Below are 21,053 nucleotides of genomic sequence, written 5' to 3' on the forward strand. Positions count from 1 at the left end.
TCTTACCTACTATTCACAAACAAAAATCTATTATGGAAGCGTACTTACTTCGAAGGGACTCATCGTCCTCGAGCAGTAGCGTTCCGGTGGTGAATACCACTTCAGAAAGACAATCCCCTGCAACCAACGAACACTTAAATTCCAGCAAATCCGGTAATGGACGAGACTCTCCCGGTGGACATACTCAAAGTATCCTTGATTCCTCCTTCACCATGACCGAAACGTTCACAATCAACCCCCACAGCCCACGAGGGATCGGTAATTCTGATACTTCCATAATTGGTGCAAATGTCCCACCACCTATCAGGACTCATCCAACAGATTGCCAAAACTGCCGAACAGTTGATGCCAATTCACCCTTTCTTGCCAGACTCGGTATAAAGTCTTATCGACCTACTGCCGAATTTGACAAGGGTGTATATCCTCGGTCGATACCCTCCTTGCTTGGCAGGCAAAGGGTATCATTCGCTCAGGATGTCGCGAAAAAAGCTGTATGGTTCTCGTAAATCTTGCTTACCAATAAATCGAAATGAAGGCAGATTGCTGACGAGACGTGCACTTTTCAGACACCCTAGCTTCTGTGGAGGCTGGCATACGCGAGGATCAATCAAGTATTGTGATTCAGCAAAACGATGGTTCTTCACCAACATGTGCATCAAACATGCAGGGCTATCTAAATATCTTTGTCGACCTTTTCATGAAGGCATCGATCCCGACAATCCGCCTGTCGATGACAGTCCCGGTGATGACAAGGGTTATTCGCCCCGAGTTTTTGGAAGTAAGCGAAAATTCGACGACCGTGCGCTCTGCGGTTCACTATCCTCCCCTTCCAAGAGCCTTACGCCTACACCAGCCAGCTCCACATCAGGTACATTCACTGATCCTAATCAAGGCGCTCGTCCTCAAAATCCTGGAGTCGTGCAAACACCTACTGCTATGGATGACGACACAGGTTCGGACTTCTTCCAAAAAGCTTATTTCAAGATATTGGAGGAGAAGAAGGCGTGGAGGCATCAAGTTAGTGAATTGGACGGATTCAATGATCGCTTGAATGAGAGGTTGGGAAGTTTGGAAGCTAATAAGACACAAATCACTAACATCTTGAAAAATGAGAGAACAAAACATGCTCAACTCATTCTTAGCGACGCACGGAAGAGGAAAGTTTTGGAGGATAAGATCGGCGATTTAGAGAGACGAATCGGTGACTTGGAAAACTCCAAAAGTCAAGCGGAGAAAAGGCTGAGTAGCGAAATAGATAGACATAGGAAAGAAAGTACAATTGCGGACGATACGATACAAAGTCTCAAGATTCGTATGGACGAAGACAGTAAGAAACTCATTGAAAGCTTGCGAAAGGAACGTGAGATGAGAGATCTGCTGGAATCGACTGAAAAGAAAACCTCTCCACTGCAAACATCATTGCAAGATATCAAATTGGAGCACGAGAAATGCCGTCACCTGATCGAAACAGCTGTCATAGATAGAGAAGCAGCTCAAAAAATGTTAGGTGATGCTCAGTCAAAGATCGAAGAACTCTGTCAAGTCAATGAGAAAGCCGAAGAAGAAAGACACGAAGCTGCCTTATCTCTCTGGGAAGCGGAAACAGAACTCGCAAGTCTAAGGAAAGGCAAACAAATCGCTCAAACTGAAAAAAATGAAATTCAAGCATCGTTAGAAGAAGCAAGATCGGAAGTTGAAAGGTTGAGAGAGAACTTGGATTTAGCTGAAAAAGATAGAAGACAAGTTCAAAAATCGTTCGAAGGTGTAAAAATCGAGCTTGAAAAGTTGAAAGAAACTAAAGGAGGAATGACTGAGACAGAACAAAGAGAACTTCAAACTCGATATAACAACGCTACATCAGAAATGTTACTGCTCAGAGAAAGTCTGGAAGATGCATTAGTCGAAGCTAAACATGTCAATGCCAAACGCAAGAGAAGTAATCAGTATTGGAGTGAAGGTTTATTAGATTTGATAACGGGGTTCACAGAACGTTCGGCCACCGGCGAGTTCTGATTGTATCGCGGGATCAGAGAATTTTGGATAATTAGAAAAAAACAGCATATAAAATCATCGGGCTGGATCGAGTATTTTCTAGTCAATCACGGAGCTGGTATCGGGAGGTATGAGCAGTAATTGGAAGATTCGAGCGCCAGGTGAATTATTTGGTAGTCGGAGGCAGTCTTCGTGTTTACATCCGACAGGAAGATCTATTTAGAATTCGATGAACAATCATACAACAATTGTTACATGATACGCATGACAAACGATACAGGAACGGATTATGCCTTGGCCTTCTTTTTGATTCCCAACAATTTCTGCATACCTTCTCTCTTCCTCTTAGCTTGAGCTGGAGCAGCGCTATTCCCGTTCGTTTCATTTGATTGACCATCTAGCAACTTACCTTTAGCAGCTAGTATACTAGCTACTGAAGGTTCAGCTGATCCGGTATTTGAAATAGCAGCAGGTCGTCGTTTGATAGTTATGGCAGCAGGTAAAGCTACGTCTTCTTCCTTTTCACTTGCACTATCAGCATCTTCTCCATCGGGTGAATCAATTTTCGTTTTGGCTGCATTTGAAGATGTCGAAGGTCCTGGTCCAGAAGCGGGAATTTTGGAGAAGTATTGTTTGACCAAAGCGTCATCTTCGTCTTCATCAGCTTTTCGTCTAGCTTCTTCTTCGGCAGAGATTTTTTCAGCGTGTAAAGCGGCCAACATAGCATTCGGATCAGAAGATACATTGGATAATTCCAATCTTGCATTACGTTGTCTAAAGGAAACCAGTTGTTATCGGTCAGCAAATGATTTCTGGTTCTGCTCAAGAATGAAAAGAAAAAACTTACCTTAAATCAGCTAATTCATCCATTGCTTCCATTTCCCTCTTTGACTGTTCTTGTGCTTTTTCCAAATCTGCCATTGCATCTTTCTCAATTTTTGATTCTAATGGATTTCCATCTGAATCATATTCATCATCTTCTTCTGCACCAGGTAAATGAGTTGCTTTTTTATCCGTTTCAGACCAATTTTCGAAATTTCTTGTTGCACCTTGTTCACAAGTATAATCTGCGTTTTTCGGATCAGTTTTGAATGTTATTTCAGATGAACACATTGGGCATTTCTAAATAAGTGCGAGAATGATGTCAGCTTATGTTACACTTCTTTGGAGAGAAAGCATTACGATGGGAAATAAACATACAATATAAAATCGAAATATTTTAATTCCATAATATTCTTCTCCTTGAGCCGTCTCTTTACGAGCATTAAATTTCTTTCCTTTATCTATGATTATCGACAGATAATTAGTCACTTTCGATATGATACCATGAGAAGACCTAATTTGACTCACAAACATATTCACCACATCTATTACATCTCATTGAAAAAGGAGCCATTAACCTGATAACTTGTTGAGGATCCTTAGGCATCTTTCGACGCTTAATTTTCGACGGATCAAAATCCGGAGGGAAGCTATACAGGATAATCCATTAGTCTACCATCAATTCGAATAACATATATGTGAGTGAAGATCTTACTATTTCTGTTTTCATTGCGAAGCAAAAAGAAAAGTATAATATGGGTCAGCAATTAGGCCAAAGAAACTTCAGAAGAGTGATTCCGATAAGAATGATGACTTACATTCAATACCTTACGTTCGGACATCTTGAAAGAGGATTCACTTGGTAGATGACCGAGTCGCTAGGTTTGATCTTAATATCCAATGCTGATATATGAGAACGAATGGTAAAAGAGGTGAAAGAGGATGTTAAATGACTGTCGTGAAAGGTGAAGCGGCTTTACAATGCAAACCGCTCTTAGATGGCGGGATCAAATTCAGCAAGGTCGGGTGGCAAATATTCAATGATAATGAACAATGTTTTACAGCTAAACCCTTTGCTCCCATTGTACTTCATCATAAAAGCATTGCTAAACTTCCCACTATGGCAATTGTGAGTCGATCGAAAGGCAGATTTACATATATGATATTGCATTTCATTCTCACTATCACAATTATTACATTGATAAAATCAAATCTAATTTCGTCATCACAATATAATATAATTCATATAATATTCTCTCTTTCTCATGTTCTATAAAACTATCTTTAAGAAAAAAGAAAAAAGTAGAAGAAAACCAAGACTAACGACTGGTGTTGTCCTCATCATATAGTTTGCTTCCATCTTTATGAAAAATCAAAAGTTTGAAGAAGTAAAATCCCTAAAAGAAATAATATAATTTTATAAATGATAAAAATAAAGGAATGGAGAACAGAAAACATATTTTATTACAAATTCCTTCAAAGTCATAAAGTTAGATTTCCCCTTTCTTCATAATATTACGATGAATGATTACTTTTTAGGTATATTGAGTTATTGAGATAAAGAAAGGTGAATGCAGAGAAAATGCTATATCGGAAACCCTTGATGTATATGATTTAATTGGGGGAATTCTACTAATGTGACAGACAATTTTGATGAAATATATTTACCGCAAATTACACAGGAAATGAGAAAGTTTAGGTGGGGTATTGGGAGATGTTATGCACGATTGGACTTCTGGCTATTCTGGAAGGCAACGCGCAAGTTAGCCCAAGAGAAACTCCAAGTCCCAAAACTGGCGCACCTTTTTTAAAAGTCCAAATCAAGCTTGCGATTCCCTTCTAGCCGTGACGCTCTGTCTGACCTGTCCGAATAACCTATAAACGTCTTCATCCACTCTGACAAAGGGCTGCTTCCAGAACCCATAAACTTCGTTGTCGAGTAATTCGATGAAAGCGACCAACAGTCCCCAAGGGTGAGGTCGTTGAACGATTGTTCGTTCGAGGAGTATTCTAGCGATTCGTTCGGGGACAGCTGAAGGTGGTTGACCTTCGGGAGTTCTGGAGGAAGTACCAAACAAGAAAAGTATTAAGTGGATGAAGAACGATGTATGAGCTGAAGGGTATCGAAGTTGATCGGCGATGACACTAAGCATGTAGTATTGGCCTATTGACGGAATATCAGCTTCCATACACGCTTCGACCGATAGCGAAATTCGCATGGACTGACCCTCAGCATCAAAAGCATGTACGAGACCATTCAAAACTCCAACTTCAGGAGCCTTCGAATCGAAATCGACATGGCCTGTCTGTTGAGCTCGGCGAGCGACAGCCGTGGTACCCAAGTAGAATACCGCAGCATGTAGCAAGGTATGATTCCAAGTCACGTTCGAGTGAGAGGTGCCATCTTGTGCGGAGTTCCCATTAGTGAGTGACTTGACGGCAATTCGATTCTTCAATTCGTTCACTATGGATGGTAAAGCCGGTACACCATTTCTTACATGTTGGTCAATTGCAGATTTGAGATTTCCATCTGTGAGGGCCCCAATGTAATCTGATCGGACGATGGGGAATCGCTGCATATCAGGGACAAGAAGATCTAACCGCTTGTAAGGATCTGGCAGAGGTGCTTCGGAAGATGGGAAAGCAGCGAGTATGATATTACGCATTTGTACGCAATGAGGCGGGATTGCAGTAGAAAGAGTGTGATAGAATTCAACCAAGAATTCGGGGAAATCGTGCATCAGGATGACCAGCAATTTGATGGTAGCCTTGAAAATTGATCTTGAAGAAGGTGACATTTGGTCATTGGCCGATAGGAACGGTGAGAGGAATCGTAATAACCACATGACGCATCTATGGTACTCTGGCCACCCATCATCTCGAGCAGTAGCGAGCAACTTAGGCATGAACAATCGATGAGAAACGATGGATATCCAGCCAAAAGCGAATCTAGGTGCGTAGGTTGGTTGGGTTATTCCAAGGTTGTTGGCGAAATGTTTCAGGCATCCCAGATAAGTTTCCGGAAGATTGTATTCGATAGATTGCAATTCACTCAACATGCTGGTGAAAAACCTAGCCCAAGGTCTCTGATTGAACGCATCGCCCATTTCGAGTTGTTTCTGAACGAGCGAGTATGACATGATGGTGATGATCTTGTTGTAATAATATACGGTTCTTTGTACACTGCTAGTTCCACTCTTGTCACCGTAATTTTTGACAATGAGAACGATCAATTTGGCCAAAGCATCGGTGCCGTAGAAGAAACCTTGTTGGAGTTTGGCAGTATCGAGATCAACAGCAGTGTTGATAGCTGTTCTGTAGAATGCGGATGAAACGTCTTCACCGTTGAGGATACCTTCTTTCTGCAAGTAGGTGATGTAGGGTACAAAAGCGATTTCGGCGTTCTTGCTAGTGCTGAAGACTCTGACCCACTCGAGGAAGTAATGAGATAACCTTTCCTGCAGTTTGCCATCGATTCCGGGTTTAGCATCTGGAGTAGGCACATTTGGCGATTTGACTGTACCACCTCGAAGTTCGTTGAGAAGCGCATCTGCGAGCGGAGTAGCTCGACTAATTTCTTGTGCTTTAAGTAAAGCGGCTAAACTACTGGCAAAGCCATTCCTAGGTATAAAAGCGTTCTCTGAGATAGAACACTCCCTGATTAACTGCGCGACAAAATCAACGATCTCCTGAGCGTATGATCGCACGATGAGCTGAGCAAGAGCAGCATCGAGTTCATGAACGCTGATAGACTGAGCTCGGATAAGAGTAACAGTGACAGGTACATTGAACTTTCGCTGGATCAGTGCATGGCAAAGAGTCAGCAAAATAATTGTCTACTATCAAGGACATTCTTGACTCACCGGATCCTCAGCGTACACCAACCATTGCTTGACCTCTCTGCTCACCTTAGGCGATAAGTCGCAAAGCTGTTGAAGAAGGTAAACATACACTTCTCTAGCGAGCTGAGCAGTCGACCTGTAGAGCAATTGGACAACCTTTTGAGCGATAGTCAGAGTTGTAGAATCTCTGTGTACCGATTGATTGGCGATGATAACAATGCTTCTAATAAAACCTCTGATTTCATGTTCGGCGGGTAAGGCGGAGATGTTGGTGATAGTTGTTTGCGAGAGAAGTTTCTCAATCTCCGAAGCAATCTCGTGGAACTTGTCGACGCTAGTCTGGGGTGGAATAGCTTGAGGAGAAGCAACGGATTCAGGGCCCTCGATGGCGTTTTGGTTGAATGCCCTTGGTGATGGTCCACGCTTGATATCGGAAGGGACGAGACCGTCATTCAGGTTCAAATCTCTGTACTGTGCTACTAGGTAATCGCCATTGGTGGGTGGAGTAGGATGAGAAATCATTCTTGTCGGTTCACCGAAATCCTCGTATACCCTGAACTGTTGAGCGGTGAGCCCTCCAGGTCGAAGTTTCAGTGGATCTGGAAGAGCATTGTGCGAGAGGGCAAAGCCAAAGGAAGCACCATCCCAGAATGGAGCTTGAGATCGCAAATTCTGGTGCGCTTTTCTAGCAGCGTATTGAGGTGCTAGATTGACATCGATATCCTTTGCGGCTTTCTCCATAGCTGCTTTTTTCAAGACTGAACAAGCGACATCGAGATTTTGGTTAACTACTCCGGCAATCATAGCATCAGGCATGGAGTCATCGGTATATCCATTTTGTTCCAACATTTGCTTGATATTCCCAATCATGCTTGTTCTTAGCGGTTCTTTACAGGTGACCAAAGCCAAACTTCCAGCAAGGTTTTGAACCATCATGTGAGCTGCTGATCTCATCTTGACTGCGTCGCCTTCCATTCCGAAGTCCTTCTGGATTAGATCCCGGGAGGAGATACCAGCAATAGTCACTGATCTTTCGATGACGGGGCCAATGATTTCTCTGATAGCTCGATCGATCGAGTGGTGGACGATTCGCTTGAGTGTAGGAGCGGTGAAAATAGGGTAATCCTGGTTGAAAACGAGATATTGCGGTAATTGTGCAATGAGCTCATCAACTCTTCGTGTCATAGCATCTTGAGCAGCTTGAGCAGCAGCTTCGGTTTGCAGTTGTTGCATCCTTGCATAAGCTTCGTTGCCAGGTAGTTCTGAGAATCGCTGACCCCCGTTCATGATTTCGCTGGTCGCTCGCTGCAATTCCAAATCAAGTCGATTGGGCAATTCCTCTTGAGGTGGAGGAGGCGGTACGTGCAATCGAAGCTGGTTTGAGGGTTCAATGGATTCCAACTCTACGCCCAGCTTGCTGAACAAAACTTCGATTTCGAATTTGAGGTTCAATCGGAGTTCAGCAAAATGATAGAACTCGGCGAGAAGTCGAAGGATGGCCATAAGCCAAGGATTTGGTGTATGGAAGACCACGGAGTCTTTGCAAGAAAGAATAAGATTGCAGACGAAAGGGATCGCGACGATGAGTCGTTTGGTATCGAAACCCTGGATCAAAAGATCTTTGACTGATAATTCTCTGAGCTTGATCGGCTTGTTTCGGGCCAAGGTGATTTTTCCTAACCAACTCGCGACAGTTTTAAGTGTCGTCCTCTCGGAAGCTGAATTCATGGTTGCTTCTGAATTGAGCAAATCTCTAGCTTTTCTGTATGTCTCCCAGAGTACGTGTTTCTCGAAGACGGGGGAGTGGAGAGCTTCGAGGATTTGCATATAAATGTCGTGTCGATTCATTTCAAGACTGACTCGCACATCAATAAAGTAATGAGCGAACCATCGGGAGTACTGGTTCTCGAAAAGATCGGTAAGATCGTGAGCTTTCTGTTCGTAGTTGCTAGGGGCAATTTGATTGATGATGAACATGAAAGCATCCTTCTTCCTCGAGTCCGGTTCCCTGAACTCGTCATCACCTTCTTCAATCAGGATGGGCAATTTGAGTGCAGGGAAAGCTAATTTAACACCACCCTGCATGTCTAGCTCTTCTCTTTCCTGAAGGGCTTGATGTATATCGTTGATCAAGACAGGGTGAGATTCGTGAAGTGCGGGTATTTCCAAAAGGGATCGACAAAGCCCCGGGAAATCAACCAAGGAGTTGCGTAAAATGCTGAGAGCGTTGATACCAAATTGATAAAGAGCTTCATGAGGTGGAGTCTTGCAGGCATCCAGCACGTATCTCGTAGCCACGAATGCTGAAGTGTCCTTGACAAGTCGATAATCGATGATAGCACCAAACAGAAGACCGGTCATGGTGAGCTCCTTCGGTGGATAGGCCTTGACGAACTTGAACTCGTCGAACAAAGAATGGAGGGCGTGAGCAAAGGTATCTTGGTCGACTGGGTCATCCGACTTCTGACATCGTTTGAGCTCGTCTATCACGTCGTCCAATTTCAATTGTCCGCTGTACATCTGCTGATACATCTCATCAACCTTCTCCACAATCTCCTTAGGGAATTTAGCTTCCGAAAAGCCTTGCTCAGCTTTGCTTCCAGGCCTGAGATTGAGTAGTCGAGGGTTGAGAATGAGAATGTCAGTTCTGAGATGCTTGAATCGAGCTACATCTTCTCGAGAGAGATTCGATGCGCTTCGGACCACTCGGATGAAAATGGAATATACGTTGGTGCCCAGGGTGTAAAGGAGGGGAGGAGCAGATTCTGGAGCATGTTGATGATCGACTTCCAAACGAATCTTATGTTCCACAAAGTCAAAGATCGCCTCCAAAAAGTCTTCCCCTTTGACCTCAATTCCATCCGCGAGCCATTTCTCGAGATTCAGCAAATCCTTGTTTGAGGCGAGAGCAGCGACGTCAAGAGTAAAATGGAGATTTTCGGAAGCAAGGAGTTTGTCAAGAACCTGCCCAGTAGCTTAGCAACACGCGGCCGATGGGATTCTTCAGGCATCAAACTCACCTTGAGCTCTGTAGCAATCTCTACTATCCTTCCTAGGTTATTCTCATCCTCACCGTAAAACTCTAGCAGAACCGACAACAAGCCTTCAGGACTAGCTTGCCACATTTGCTGGAAGACCAAAGCGGAGGAAGTCATCGTGTTCGCTGCAGAGGAAAGGTATACAGCTAAGAGCCGAGTATGCATGTTTGCAACAGATGGAGGAAGTGGTTTCTGCGCGTGGTCAGCGTTGCTGCGACGTTGAGCACTCACAGGTAGCTTTTCCAGAGCGAGTAATACTAGTTCTGGCGCCAGTTTCGCTGCGGACTCTAGAATGTCCGTCGCTCTTCGACCAATATCAGCCCTTTCTTCCCTTTCCCTTTCCGAAGGATGATCAGTCTCTGCTAAGCCGCAAGCATTGACCAGAACTTGAATCAAACCTAATGTGTTCCATAAACCTGCACCTTGAAGATCGTTCGCTTGTTGTCGAGCTACTTTACTCCACTGTGAGTCCGAAGTTGGAGGATCGACAATACGAGCGTAGGATTGAGGCGAAGGAGCAGTTGGCATGGTGAATATTGGCATCGCGTCGGGCGGTAAATTTGTGAGAAGAGATAGGACTGAAAGGAGGGACGATATGTTCTCCCAAATTGGAGCATCTAAGGAAGCAGGTAGAAGACCAGCGAGGGGAGGGAACGGTACTTGAGGAGGAACATATATCAAGCAGATGACAAGGGGAATGGATGTTTGGTAAGCGGCTATTGTGAGCGGAGAGTCGAAAGATCGGACGACGTCAGGCCATGATATCGATGGCTAAAGCCTCACGTCAGTTTATGCCGCAAAGGTCCAGGTGCATATGTACTTACGATACCAGACATCCCTTTGATGACACCGTGCAAGTCGACGGAGCGACCCAGTCGTAATCCTTCGCATAAGCCGTGTATAACATGACATGCCTCCTCGGTGACTTGTGCTCGTTGTTCTTCAGGCGACAATCCTTCAAGCAGATATGGACCCCACCATCTTCCCACGACCGCTTCTACAGTACCCTCATCTTGCGTGAGATTTTCGCCCAATTCGAACAGAATATCTTCAAGTGGAACGGTACCAGGCGATCTTGGCGGGCCACCGGGAGACAATGCTGAGAGAGTTTGCAGAATGATGGCGGGTGAGGAAAATTTGACCGTCAACGATCCAAGGAGGGCTTGACGTTGCATCGAGTTGAGGGGTGATGAATGTGGTGAAGTGGGATTTGTTGGTGTAGCGGGTCTAGATGTTGGATTACCACCAGAAGAAGATTGCGATCGAGGGAACAATGCCAACATCAGAGTTCTGGCTTCTTGCAGAGTCATATCATCTGTATAAGGTTCTCTTCCTGGTATCGTATTCATTGTCCAAAACGGTACGTTAGGTGATCGTAACAATTCCATCGTAGGCTGGAAGGTCTGCGATAAAATGGCGTGAAATACTGCGAATGATGCGTGTGATGGTGGGAAAACGTGAGGCGATGCGAGCGTGTTTGAAGATAAGGAGAACATCAATGCTGGAGGTAGGTTGAATAATCGTAATGATGGTAAGGGTAAAGGTGTTGATTGAGCAGGTGTTAACATGATAAATGAGAAATGTGGTGCCAACTGAACATCTCTTGCTGCTCGAATAGCTTCTGTCACTAATAATCGCCAAACTAGAGCAGCTTGACCTGTTGTAGGTAATTGAGGGGGTGGGGCAGCGGGATCGTCTTTATATTGTTGAGAATGTTGAATAAGTATTTGAAGGATTGGGTTAGCTACCGCAATCGCCCTGCGAAGGAAGTGATGGTACATGTCTGGTCCGTTTGATGAGGCGAGCTGAATGTACTTCACCTGTCAGCAGATCCCCATCTGAAAAATATGCAACAGCTTACCGTTCGGATTTCATTCGACATTTTATCGAAATTATCTTCTGTAAAAGTAGTCAACAGAAAGACAATTTGTGCCCTAATGATTACTGCTGGACCTCCTTGCCCATCTCTCCTTCCTCCTTGTGCACTACTAGCACTTCCGCCGTTGATACCTGTATTAGATATTGTACCACTGGCATCACTAGCTGGCGAATGTGTTACTCCGACATTTCCACTACCAAATCCCGGCGGTGGACCGGTCCTATTGACCCCACCTCCCAGTCCGGGAGGAGGGATTGACATGGGCAACAATCACTCGTGTGAGAAGATTGAACGAGGATGCGAGGAATTTTTGCGTTGAGACACTGTTATATGTTCATCCCCGCCCGATGATCTAGGGAGGGAGGGAACACGTCACGGGAGATGAGTTTCTGTGATGACTCTGATAGGTGAAGATGGCGTGTATTTGCGAAGCACAGGAAGACCCTTCCAAGGTTGGTGAGAGGATATTGGCGTGACTAGGAGATGCAATGATGTTGCTGATGATGAGGATGTTTCAATAATATTAGTCGAGTTGATTAAAATGGTAAGTTGAAATGCGCAATTAAACCGCTAACTATGCATGGCATGACTTCTGGTACCACCGGGATTATAAACCATCAGGTTTTAATGCCGATTACCCATTTGACCATTTATTCAGAGTGGCGCCTCTGCCCTTACTTTTGCGCTCATACGTCATCCACCCGCTAACGTGCATCACGCACAGACTTCATTCGGTACCTGCTTGCTTTCCTGTCCAAAATACATCGCTCAGCAGCGTAAAGAACGTCATATTCTCAGAACCACGACGCAGCCTTTTCCAGTCTATTGACATGATATGGCTTACACTGAGATATCCATTATTAGGATCAATTTGTGCGTTCCCTCATCGATGAGATATCTCCAGTCATATATAATTGATCGTTATAATCGGCCATCTACAAGCAGCTTTATCCTAGTCAATCGTTACAAGTCATCTTGCTTAAAATACAGCAGAATGCTTCACCCGTGTAGCGCGGTCGTAACGATCTTTCTCATTCTTTCTAATTCGACTTGGAGCCTCCTTCTCTCGATTCGTTCCTTTTTGGCGCACCTCTCCGCCTCACTTTGTCCAGTCCTTGCATCGTCTCTTTCCTTTCTTGCGTGATCTCTTTCCTTTCTGAGCTTCTTCACGTTTTCTCCTGCCTCATCCGTGTCAGACATTGCGAGTATGCCTATCGATATTTGGATCGAATCAGAGATTGTCTGGCCCGAAAGCTCTTCTCACTGGTATGCTCACCTGACTTTTCTGTATGGGCTGTCTTATCATACTCTGATTGTTGATGACTGTCGGAGTCTGTAGTGGTTTGAGAGCTGATCGATCTGGATGAACATCGCCTAAATGGAGCTTCGCACTGATCATCTTGAGCCTTTCTCTTCTTTAAATTGAATGCCTCAGCAACATCAAGGCTGTTATTGTGCTGCTTAGATGGCATTTGACATGTCTTGTATTTCTCGAGGGGAAGATATTTGCTACTAAGTTTTGGGTTTTTTGAAGTATTCCTTGGATCAACCCCTGAGATGAAGGGGAGACAGTAGGAATCCCCTTCAGCATAATGCTTGACGCATCTTCCATCAAATGCCCATCTTTTAAGCTTTTCACAATGAATGACTTTGCCTTGAAAGGGAAAAAGATCGCAGAAATCAGGATGGCTTTAGTAACAACACTTTAGCTAAATTCAACAGGTAGCGAAGATGAAAACTTACTAGAACCAGATACGGCCCTCCTCTACGGCTTTTCTATGTTTATTCTTGAGAGCCAACACCAACTCTGGATGGCCTTGAAAAAAAGCTTTCGAATCACCTTGATAGGCCTGATACGATATGATACCCCATTGAGCGATTTCCTCATTTGTTGCATCTCGACAATGTCGACATCGTAGTCCAACAGCATTTTGGCTCATATCTTCTGAATTCTTAGGGTGAAGAAAAGATATGCTCGGGAGGTCATATAGGTTGAATAGGATTGAAATTCAAATCCTGCTCAATTATAGAGCGAAGCATCTGGGTCCTCGGGTCTAGTGTAGAGCTGGTGGTCAAAGCGTCGACAATCCGAGTGGTGTGGAATAGCTGGTAGGAATAGGCCCAGAACATCTCTCCCTACACGCTTCTCAACTTTTGACCAGCCGTAGCCTTTGATACCCTGCACTCTTGGTTCAACAGACATGTCTTGACCATCTACTGCACTTCAGTCTTTGCAATAGGGGACTAGACCCCTCTGGGAACATTTGTCATTCGTCTAGCTTTACAGATACATGATCATCTATATCTATTAGATTAGCATTTCCAACATATTGAACCAAGCTTCGACGTTTCAACTAGATACTTTGTCCATACTGAACAAAGATTACAGGAACAACCTTGACTTTTCAAAGATTTACAGTCATGAAGCAATGTATCGGTGTTGTCATCGCTTATCTGAATGATCGAATCCCTTGCGATTCAAAATCAAAGACGGTTTTTTCAGCAATTGCCGACAAGCTATTCTGTAATATTATTAATTGATTCCTGCTGATCTGATCGTCAAACGGAATACGCCACGATCCGCAAGCGAATTTCGTACCTTTTTATCTACGATACGGAGAAACGAATATTCGGACCTCAATTAGGGGGAGAAATTTGCGTGATAAAAAGTCAAAAAAGTCTAATTTATTAGTAAAACCACACAACGCCATTGGCGTACGAAGTGTTTCTATGCTTTGATTTATAAACGACACAAGTAATTGCCGTTCGGCCCAAAACATCAGATCTGATTTGTATAACAGTAGTAACTTGTCTCTGATTTTGTTCCTTAAGCGATTCGTGGCTTTTTCTATTATCGTTATCAGCCCGACTTTAGCAGTACTATGTCTTTGCTTCAAAATAACCTAATCACATTATACTTCTGGTATGTACCTCAAAATGATAACAAGTCCAGATCCACATATATGTACACGACACGATACTTCAAATAGCCTTGACATATATCGTGCCTACAAAATCAAAGCCGAGACTTTATTCTAAAAGAAAAGAAAAGATCTACTGATTTAGGTAAACCCGGACTCCGACATGTGCCTTTCCCTTAGAGTAACGGAATGAGTCTACGCTAAGAAAGTTGATACTTTTCCGATACATGACTGCCCCACCAAAGAGTAAAGAAACGAGATAAATAAACCTCGAACTGCGCGTAAATTAGTGTCTTTTAGAGTGTAACCCCGGAACGGAACACTTTTATACTAAATTAGCTTTAAATAGTAAATCGATCTAATGCGGGAGTGGTCTAGAGACCAAACATGATAGCGGTGTGTACCGCTTTTAGAATTTGAGCTTTGACATGATCGAAGCTACTAAGCAGCGAAATTTGGGATTATCTGTGATAGCATTCGAGCTTTCGATTTGGGCAGTACCCTCGAAAGCGAGCGGCTCAAATTTGGAATACTCCGAAATTGGGGATGAGCGGAATGACTCGCTTCATGACCTAATCAATGAGGCCTGGACAACTGTTTGCGAAATCATGTACGAGCTACCCAGACACCGGCTCAATAGTGTACGAACTATGATTCTAGACTCTTCTAGAGGTATGTAGTACGCGACGCTGCGTAACACAGGGCCAGATTGATGTGTGCCACCTGTTTGCAGTGGATGCTGATTCTGCTGCAGTGATGCCTCGAGGAGCCAGGAGGTTGTCACAAGCACAAAGAGCGAATTTTGTGCGGGATCTTCCACACTTCCCGTCTTGAGTGTCAGGCCTACTTATCGCGCCAGATGATATAGATTGATTATCAATCCTTGCTCCCCCACTCGATCGTGGGCCCAGATCATCTCAAAGCACATGATACTTTCGCAAGCCAGAAACCGCAATTAGAATGGCTGGTCAAGTATGATATCTGGGGCAGTAGCTATCGATTTACCATGCATAGGTAATAGCTGAAAAAGAAACGAATGCGACCTTCAGCAATGACTTCGTAAATATAATCTGTTTTCATACCATGACGAGTGTCAAAATACATCTCAACATTGTCAGTGGCTGTCAACTAAAGCGCCTCAACTTGTAGATGGTGTTTCATATTTGCGAAGATTCCAATAGACGAGTAATGTTTGATCTAAATTTTTTACGCTAATCATGAAATAAGCATTCGGTGTTCATTCTGAAACGTGTTGAGAAATCAAGTTGTAACAACGCCGCACAAGCCATTTTAGATCGTACAGAAGGCCGTTTCAATGATGAAGCGTGATTCGGTTAAAAATGATATATCTCATTTGTTCGGATAAGAGGCAAGTTGATTATTGGAAACTCCCCTTGGTTTCATGTATACGAAACCACGCTAATACACGCCACGTACAAAAAACGGAGAGTTGATCAAAGCTTCCCGCATTTTTGTCTTCCAGCGCCATATACCTTCTCAACCATCATTTTCGGTAACAAGGGTATAAAATGAGTGAAGCACAAGCCTCCTTTCTCCACACAATCCGATGGAGGAAGTCTATTCTGATGATCGAAAGGAGGTTTCACGCTTGATTATGGATGAAACGGACTCCAAGAGAGGGTATATTCACACTGTGATTGATGGTGAAAAAGGGGTATCTGATATCTATAAAGCATGTATTCATGATGATGGTAATGAATAATTGAATATTTGTTCCGAATGTAGCCGTGATACCCCTGATTTCAAGTACATGACCAAATGGAAATAAAGCGAGATTTCGTTCTATAGATTGTCCCTGAGTGCCTGAAAAGGAAAGAAATAGAAAAAACAGAAAAAAGGATTGCGTGAGAGAGTGAAGTTAAAGATCGGTTATCTCTTTTACCTTCCTCTGGAGATGTGCCTTGTTTGTTCTGGCCGTTCTGGCCATGTCTTTGACAAATGACAAGAATTGGGTCCTCCCATTCCCTTGTATAACCCTAAATTCCGCTTTGTTCGTCATGCTATTCGTATGATATAATTCTTGAACATATGGAAAATTACAGAGTCAATCGTGATCGTTTCGGAGATTCAAGGAGAGAGGCGCAAGTCAAAAGGGTATCAAGAGAAAAGCACGTAAAACCGTTTGTTCCTGAAAAGGTAGTTTCTTTTATACGTGTATCTATCTGGTCAATGACCTTGATAAATGCGGAATTTGATTTCATGAAATATATGGACATGGAAATGAACGGCGAGGATCATGACATAAAGGTAACATAACCCCCTGAGATTTTCATCTTTTGCCCCGAATACAATTTGATTTTTTAGATCAGGTTAAATTTACTACAACTATACTTAACCGTAGTTTGATTATGGTGTGTGTACGGTAAAAGTACAAGTAGCTCATTCAGGTCCCCCCCTTTTTCACTTCCCCTTATAAACTATATCCAATTACTACATAATCCCATTTCCATCATCCATAATAATAATATTATTATTACTATTATTATACATGATTATTCAATCAGTCATTCATCATCATCATCATCATCAATAATACACGTACATACATATACATACCCCTCACCTGTCTCATCATCCCCAATTCAACATACAACACAGCTTTGTTCCTCGATCACACGTCGTACCTCATTCAACCACTACATCCGCACCGCTCGGACAAAGCTTAAAAGCCTAGCTTTCTGACACCTTTAGTCAACCTCAAGCACAATCTTCATTACGCCGCCAAAGGCACCGATTGAGACCTCGTCGGTGAATCATTTCGGAACAGTGAGTACCATGATCTTGTTGGATATCTCTCTGGTCTACCGCAAAATCACATATTCAGGGGGGGTTGAAATCAACTTCCGATCGTGTATCTGCCATTCCTTTGCAATCATTGATCAGATTCTCGCTTGCTGCTCCGAATTCAGACGCTCTAGGAGTCAGATCTGGGCAGGTCCCGCAGACAGCTCCTCATTATTTGACTCACAATCCAGTCACCTGGATCAACACGGTAGATCCGTCGGCTGACTCATCTTACCTGTTCATACAGCTTCCTGGCTCTATATCCTTACGATCATCTATTGAATGGAGCGAATATAGCCGTTCTTCAGCACAGATATACAGCGTGAGTGCGACCGTTCATCTTTCTTCTCTCTGGACATCGGCATGGATTAGGGCGTCAAATATGAAGATAGTTCACCCAAGAACCACGATATTGCATCCCGTCATGCTCGCAAACATCATTCTCGTATCAGGATGCGGATTTTACTCCCCAGTCGATTTCTTACAACCGAAATTGCCAATGATATCCGCTCCTACCTTGTCTCCACAACACATACTAGCATGTTGGAATCGCCGCTGATCAAACGATTACTTTGATGATCAGACAGGAACGCTCGATATTTAATACACGTCGATCACCCTATTAGGCGGCATCTTCATCTGCCTTCACATTCAGAAGCTTCGTCAGGTTATCAACCATTGCCCCGAAGTCTTACTCAGCTTTCACTCCCCTTAGGCTGGTTTGAACCTGCATGTCCGCACTGACGACATCCGCTCCCCTGAGCTTACCCCCTTCTTCCAGCCGACCTTACAATATCAATCCTGCTTCTCACCCCGACATGAGTTTCGCCAATCCCGACGAGCGCGCATACGGCGGAGCATACTATCCTCGTGGCCCTGGGTCATCTCATGGCCCGCCTCCGCCCTCAGCCGGAGGGCAAAGTCAACATAGTTCATCGCCCGAGCAAAGACTTCATTCTTCCGGTGGTTACAAGACTACCCCAGCACCCCACGAATCACCGTCTCAACATGTGTATCCAAATGACATAGGCCCACCACCAGGTTCTGCTCATGGTTATCCACCTCAACCAATTACTCCGTTGACCGGTCAAGCTTATCCCCCTCAGCAGCCTCCTTCTGGCGGATACTACGGTATTTCTCAAACTACCCAATCAGACCCCTCACAAGCGGCTAGCCAACAGCATATTCCATCGCCACCTCCAAGTAGCAATGGCAGACCAACGAGCGCAAATTTCACCCCAGATGGCATACCAATAGTACCAGTCGGTGTATCAGGTGGAAAGATGTTTAGATGTAGAGGTTATGGGGAATGTGATAAGGTATTCACCCGGAGTGAACACTTAGCCAGGCACGTGCGGTGAGTCAAACATTCTCCTCGAAAGATGACCCTTTGACTTTACAAGGATGCTAATGATGATCCTCCAACGACCAGAAAACACACTGGAGAACGACCGTTTCCATGTCACTGCGGTAAAGCCTTTTCCCGTCTCGATAACTTACGACAACATGCCGCTACCGTTCATGCCGATCAAGCGGCTCTGAACGAAGCAATGCTGGCCTCACTAGCCCCTGTGCATGCTGCTCTGTCACAACGGGCCAATAGAGATCAAAGAAAACGTGGAGAAGTGGTGGAAGTGCCCAAGAATGCCGTGGAGAGACCTAGACATGCGGAATACAGATCTCAGAAAACATCCCCTGGCGGCTCGACCATCCAACATCAACTTCCTCCCCCTGAGTCACCGTATGCTCAATATCCTCCCGAAGCGCAATGGGGTGTAGCTCCACCTCAACATTCTCGACCACGCACTTCAGGATATGACTATCCACCATATGGTGCCGATGGACCGCCCGTATTAGAGGATGCCGGACCGTCTCGTCGACCTGCTTCTTCTGCTGGTTATGGTTACCCACAACCCCCTTACTATGACCAAACCGCCCGTCGACCCACTGCACCCGGAACTGCCTCTTCAAGCGATTCAATGGGTCAATTGTCTTATCCCTACCGACCCATGTCATCACAAGGACGAGACATACCCGTTCCAAGTCATTATGCCGAATCAGAACCACCTTCCACCGCTCACGGTCCCCCTCAATCTCCAATGTACTCCAACGTCCCTCAAGCACAGTGGTCATCTCCTCCACCTCCCAACTCCGCCTATCCTCCGCAAGATACAAGCGCTTACCCACCATCGGCTGCAGATGGTTACGCATACCCTCCTCAACACGGATCATATCCACCAAGAGAAGATGTATACAACTACCCACCCAATTGGACACCTCAGCAACAATACGGAAACGTTCCTCCACCCCCGCCAACGGCAGGAGGCTACCCACCTACCTATAATCAGCCACCCCCAGAATCACCATTCCAATACAATGCTCCTGCTCCTCAAGATCCCAATTATCCTCCATCATATGGTTATGATGCGAGAAAGAGACGGGCAGATGATCAAGCTGGAGACTCTGACTTGAGGAAGCATCCAAGACCTAATGAGGAGCCACAGAATTTGAATGCTGCTTTAGAGAGTTCCGTACCTGGAGGAGGGAGAGATCCATCCTGGTTACCGCCAACTACTGAACGTCGATCTTCTTTAGCCATCTCCGCGTTATTAGGATCACCTCAACAGGCTGCTTCGAGATCTCGACCTGCAACAGCCGGTGGCGGAGATACCTATGATCATGCCCAAGCTGCTTACCAAGCAAGTCAAGCTTATCAACAGGACAGCGGAGCGAATACATCGGCAAGTCAAAGTTTACCACCCACACCTGCAGTAGGATCAAACGGACTTCGAAAAGCAAGAGATGATGTTTCTGTTGGAGGCAGTGGGAATACCTCAGCCGAGAATGGACAAAGTATGGAGCAAAAAGCCAAAGCCTTACTGGGTCAAGGTCGATAAATGCGAGTTCAACCAGGATTGTGCTTGTTGGATCTGAAAACAGTTTGGTTCCAATATATCAGACTCTTTTCAAAAGTTTTTCCTTTTATTCTTTTTTTCGATTATTATACCCTTTCAGCAAGAAATACCCCTCGATTTCCACTATCGAGCACACCATACACGAAGATTTCAAAATCCGATTAAAAGTTCAAACACGAAAAGATACGAAACAATGATAAAAGTTGTTATAGGATATAGTTTATACATTTGTTTTGACTTTTTTTTACAGTTGTAGTTGATCTACAGTCTTTTGATGAATTCATAATCTATAATCTATATCTCCTTGACAACAAGGTCGTTCGCCCTTAAAGAGAGCAATGAAAAATACGAAATAACAAAATTTACCTGAAACTCTTGTTATGAGCATGAGCATTATTGTACATGGTTTTGACTACGAACTAAATTATTTCGTTACTTGTTCCTGTCGATCATAAGGAATTGCAATTAACAAACAATCAATCGAAATTAAGACTTTTTATTTTTATCAGATAAAAATGATAAAATCGTTCCTGATTTCGTTAATTTATGTTTGGTTAGATTCAAACGTAAAAACGTAACATACCCCGAGTTTGACTAGCTTCATAAATCATTTTTTTCGTTAATTGAATCTTATCAAAACGGTACGTGATACGGTGTAGTGATTGACATCAATATTTCACTGGATAACGGAATCAATGTATTTATCAAAACATCCACCAAATGCTTTTTTCGGATCATTCCATTTGTGCGTTTCTGCATTTGTGCGTTTCTGCATTTGTGCATTTCTGTCATTTACATGAACTCTCGGTTCTTTCATACCATGCCATACTGCGATTCTT

At 44.0% G+C, this 21,053-nt stretch overlaps 5 protein-coding genes across 5 annotated transcripts; 2 read left to right on the forward strand and 3 right to left on the reverse strand.

Annotated features, from left to right (window-relative positions):
• Positions 1-32: 32 nt before the first annotated feature.
• I206_102418 (uncharacterized protein) lies at positions 33-2,013 on the forward strand (the record flags this gene model as incomplete). Its single annotated transcript, XM_019154525.1, has 2 exons — positions 33-502; positions 567-2,013. 2 exons carry the CDS (start codon positions 33-35, stop codon positions 2,011-2,013), a joined length of 1,917 nt encoding a protein of 638 aa, XP_019011928.1.
• A 266-nt stretch (positions 2,014-2,279) lies between these two features.
• I206_102419 (uncharacterized protein) lies at positions 2,280-3,421 on the reverse strand (the record flags this gene model as incomplete). Its single annotated transcript, XM_019154526.1, has 4 exons — positions 2,280-2,766; positions 2,840-3,114; positions 3,193-3,275; positions 3,343-3,421. 4 exons carry the CDS (start codon positions 3,419-3,421, stop codon positions 2,280-2,282), a joined length of 924 nt encoding a protein of 307 aa, XP_019011929.1.
• A 1,213-nt stretch (positions 3,422-4,634) lies between these two features.
• Positions 4,635-11,834, reverse strand: I206_102420 (uncharacterized protein; the record flags this gene model as incomplete). The annotated part of the gene is made up of 6 exons (XM_070202558.1): positions 4,635-4,978; positions 5,042-6,611; positions 6,678-9,620; positions 9,677-10,465; positions 10,519-11,499; positions 11,556-11,834. The coding sequence occupies 6 exons, from the start codon at positions 11,832-11,834 to the stop codon at positions 4,635-4,637; spliced, it is 6,906 nt and encodes a 2,301-aa protein (XP_070058659.1).
• A 738-nt stretch (positions 11,835-12,572) lies between these two features.
• Positions 12,573-13,045, reverse strand: I206_102421 (uncharacterized protein; the record flags this gene model as incomplete). The annotated part of the gene is made up of 2 exons (XM_019154528.1): positions 12,573-12,784; positions 12,850-13,045. The coding sequence occupies 2 exons, from the start codon at positions 13,043-13,045 to the stop codon at positions 12,573-12,575; spliced, it is 408 nt and encodes a 135-aa protein (XP_019011931.1).
• A 5,072-nt stretch (positions 13,046-18,117) lies between these two features.
• I206_102422 (uncharacterized protein) lies at positions 18,118-20,196 on the forward strand (the record flags this gene model as incomplete). Its single annotated transcript, XM_019154530.2, has 2 exons — positions 18,118-18,656; positions 18,732-20,196. 2 exons carry the CDS (start codon positions 18,118-18,120, stop codon positions 20,194-20,196), a joined length of 2,004 nt encoding a protein of 667 aa, XP_019011933.2.
• Positions 20,197-21,053: the final 857 nt, after the last annotated feature.

This window comes from Kwoniella pini, chromosome 3, assembly GCF_000512605.2.
Source record: "Kwoniella pini CBS 10737 chromosome 3, complete sequence".
In the NCBI taxonomy this organism is placed as follows: Eukaryota; Fungi; Basidiomycota; class Tremellomycetes; order Tremellales; family Cryptococcaceae; genus Kwoniella; species Kwoniella pini.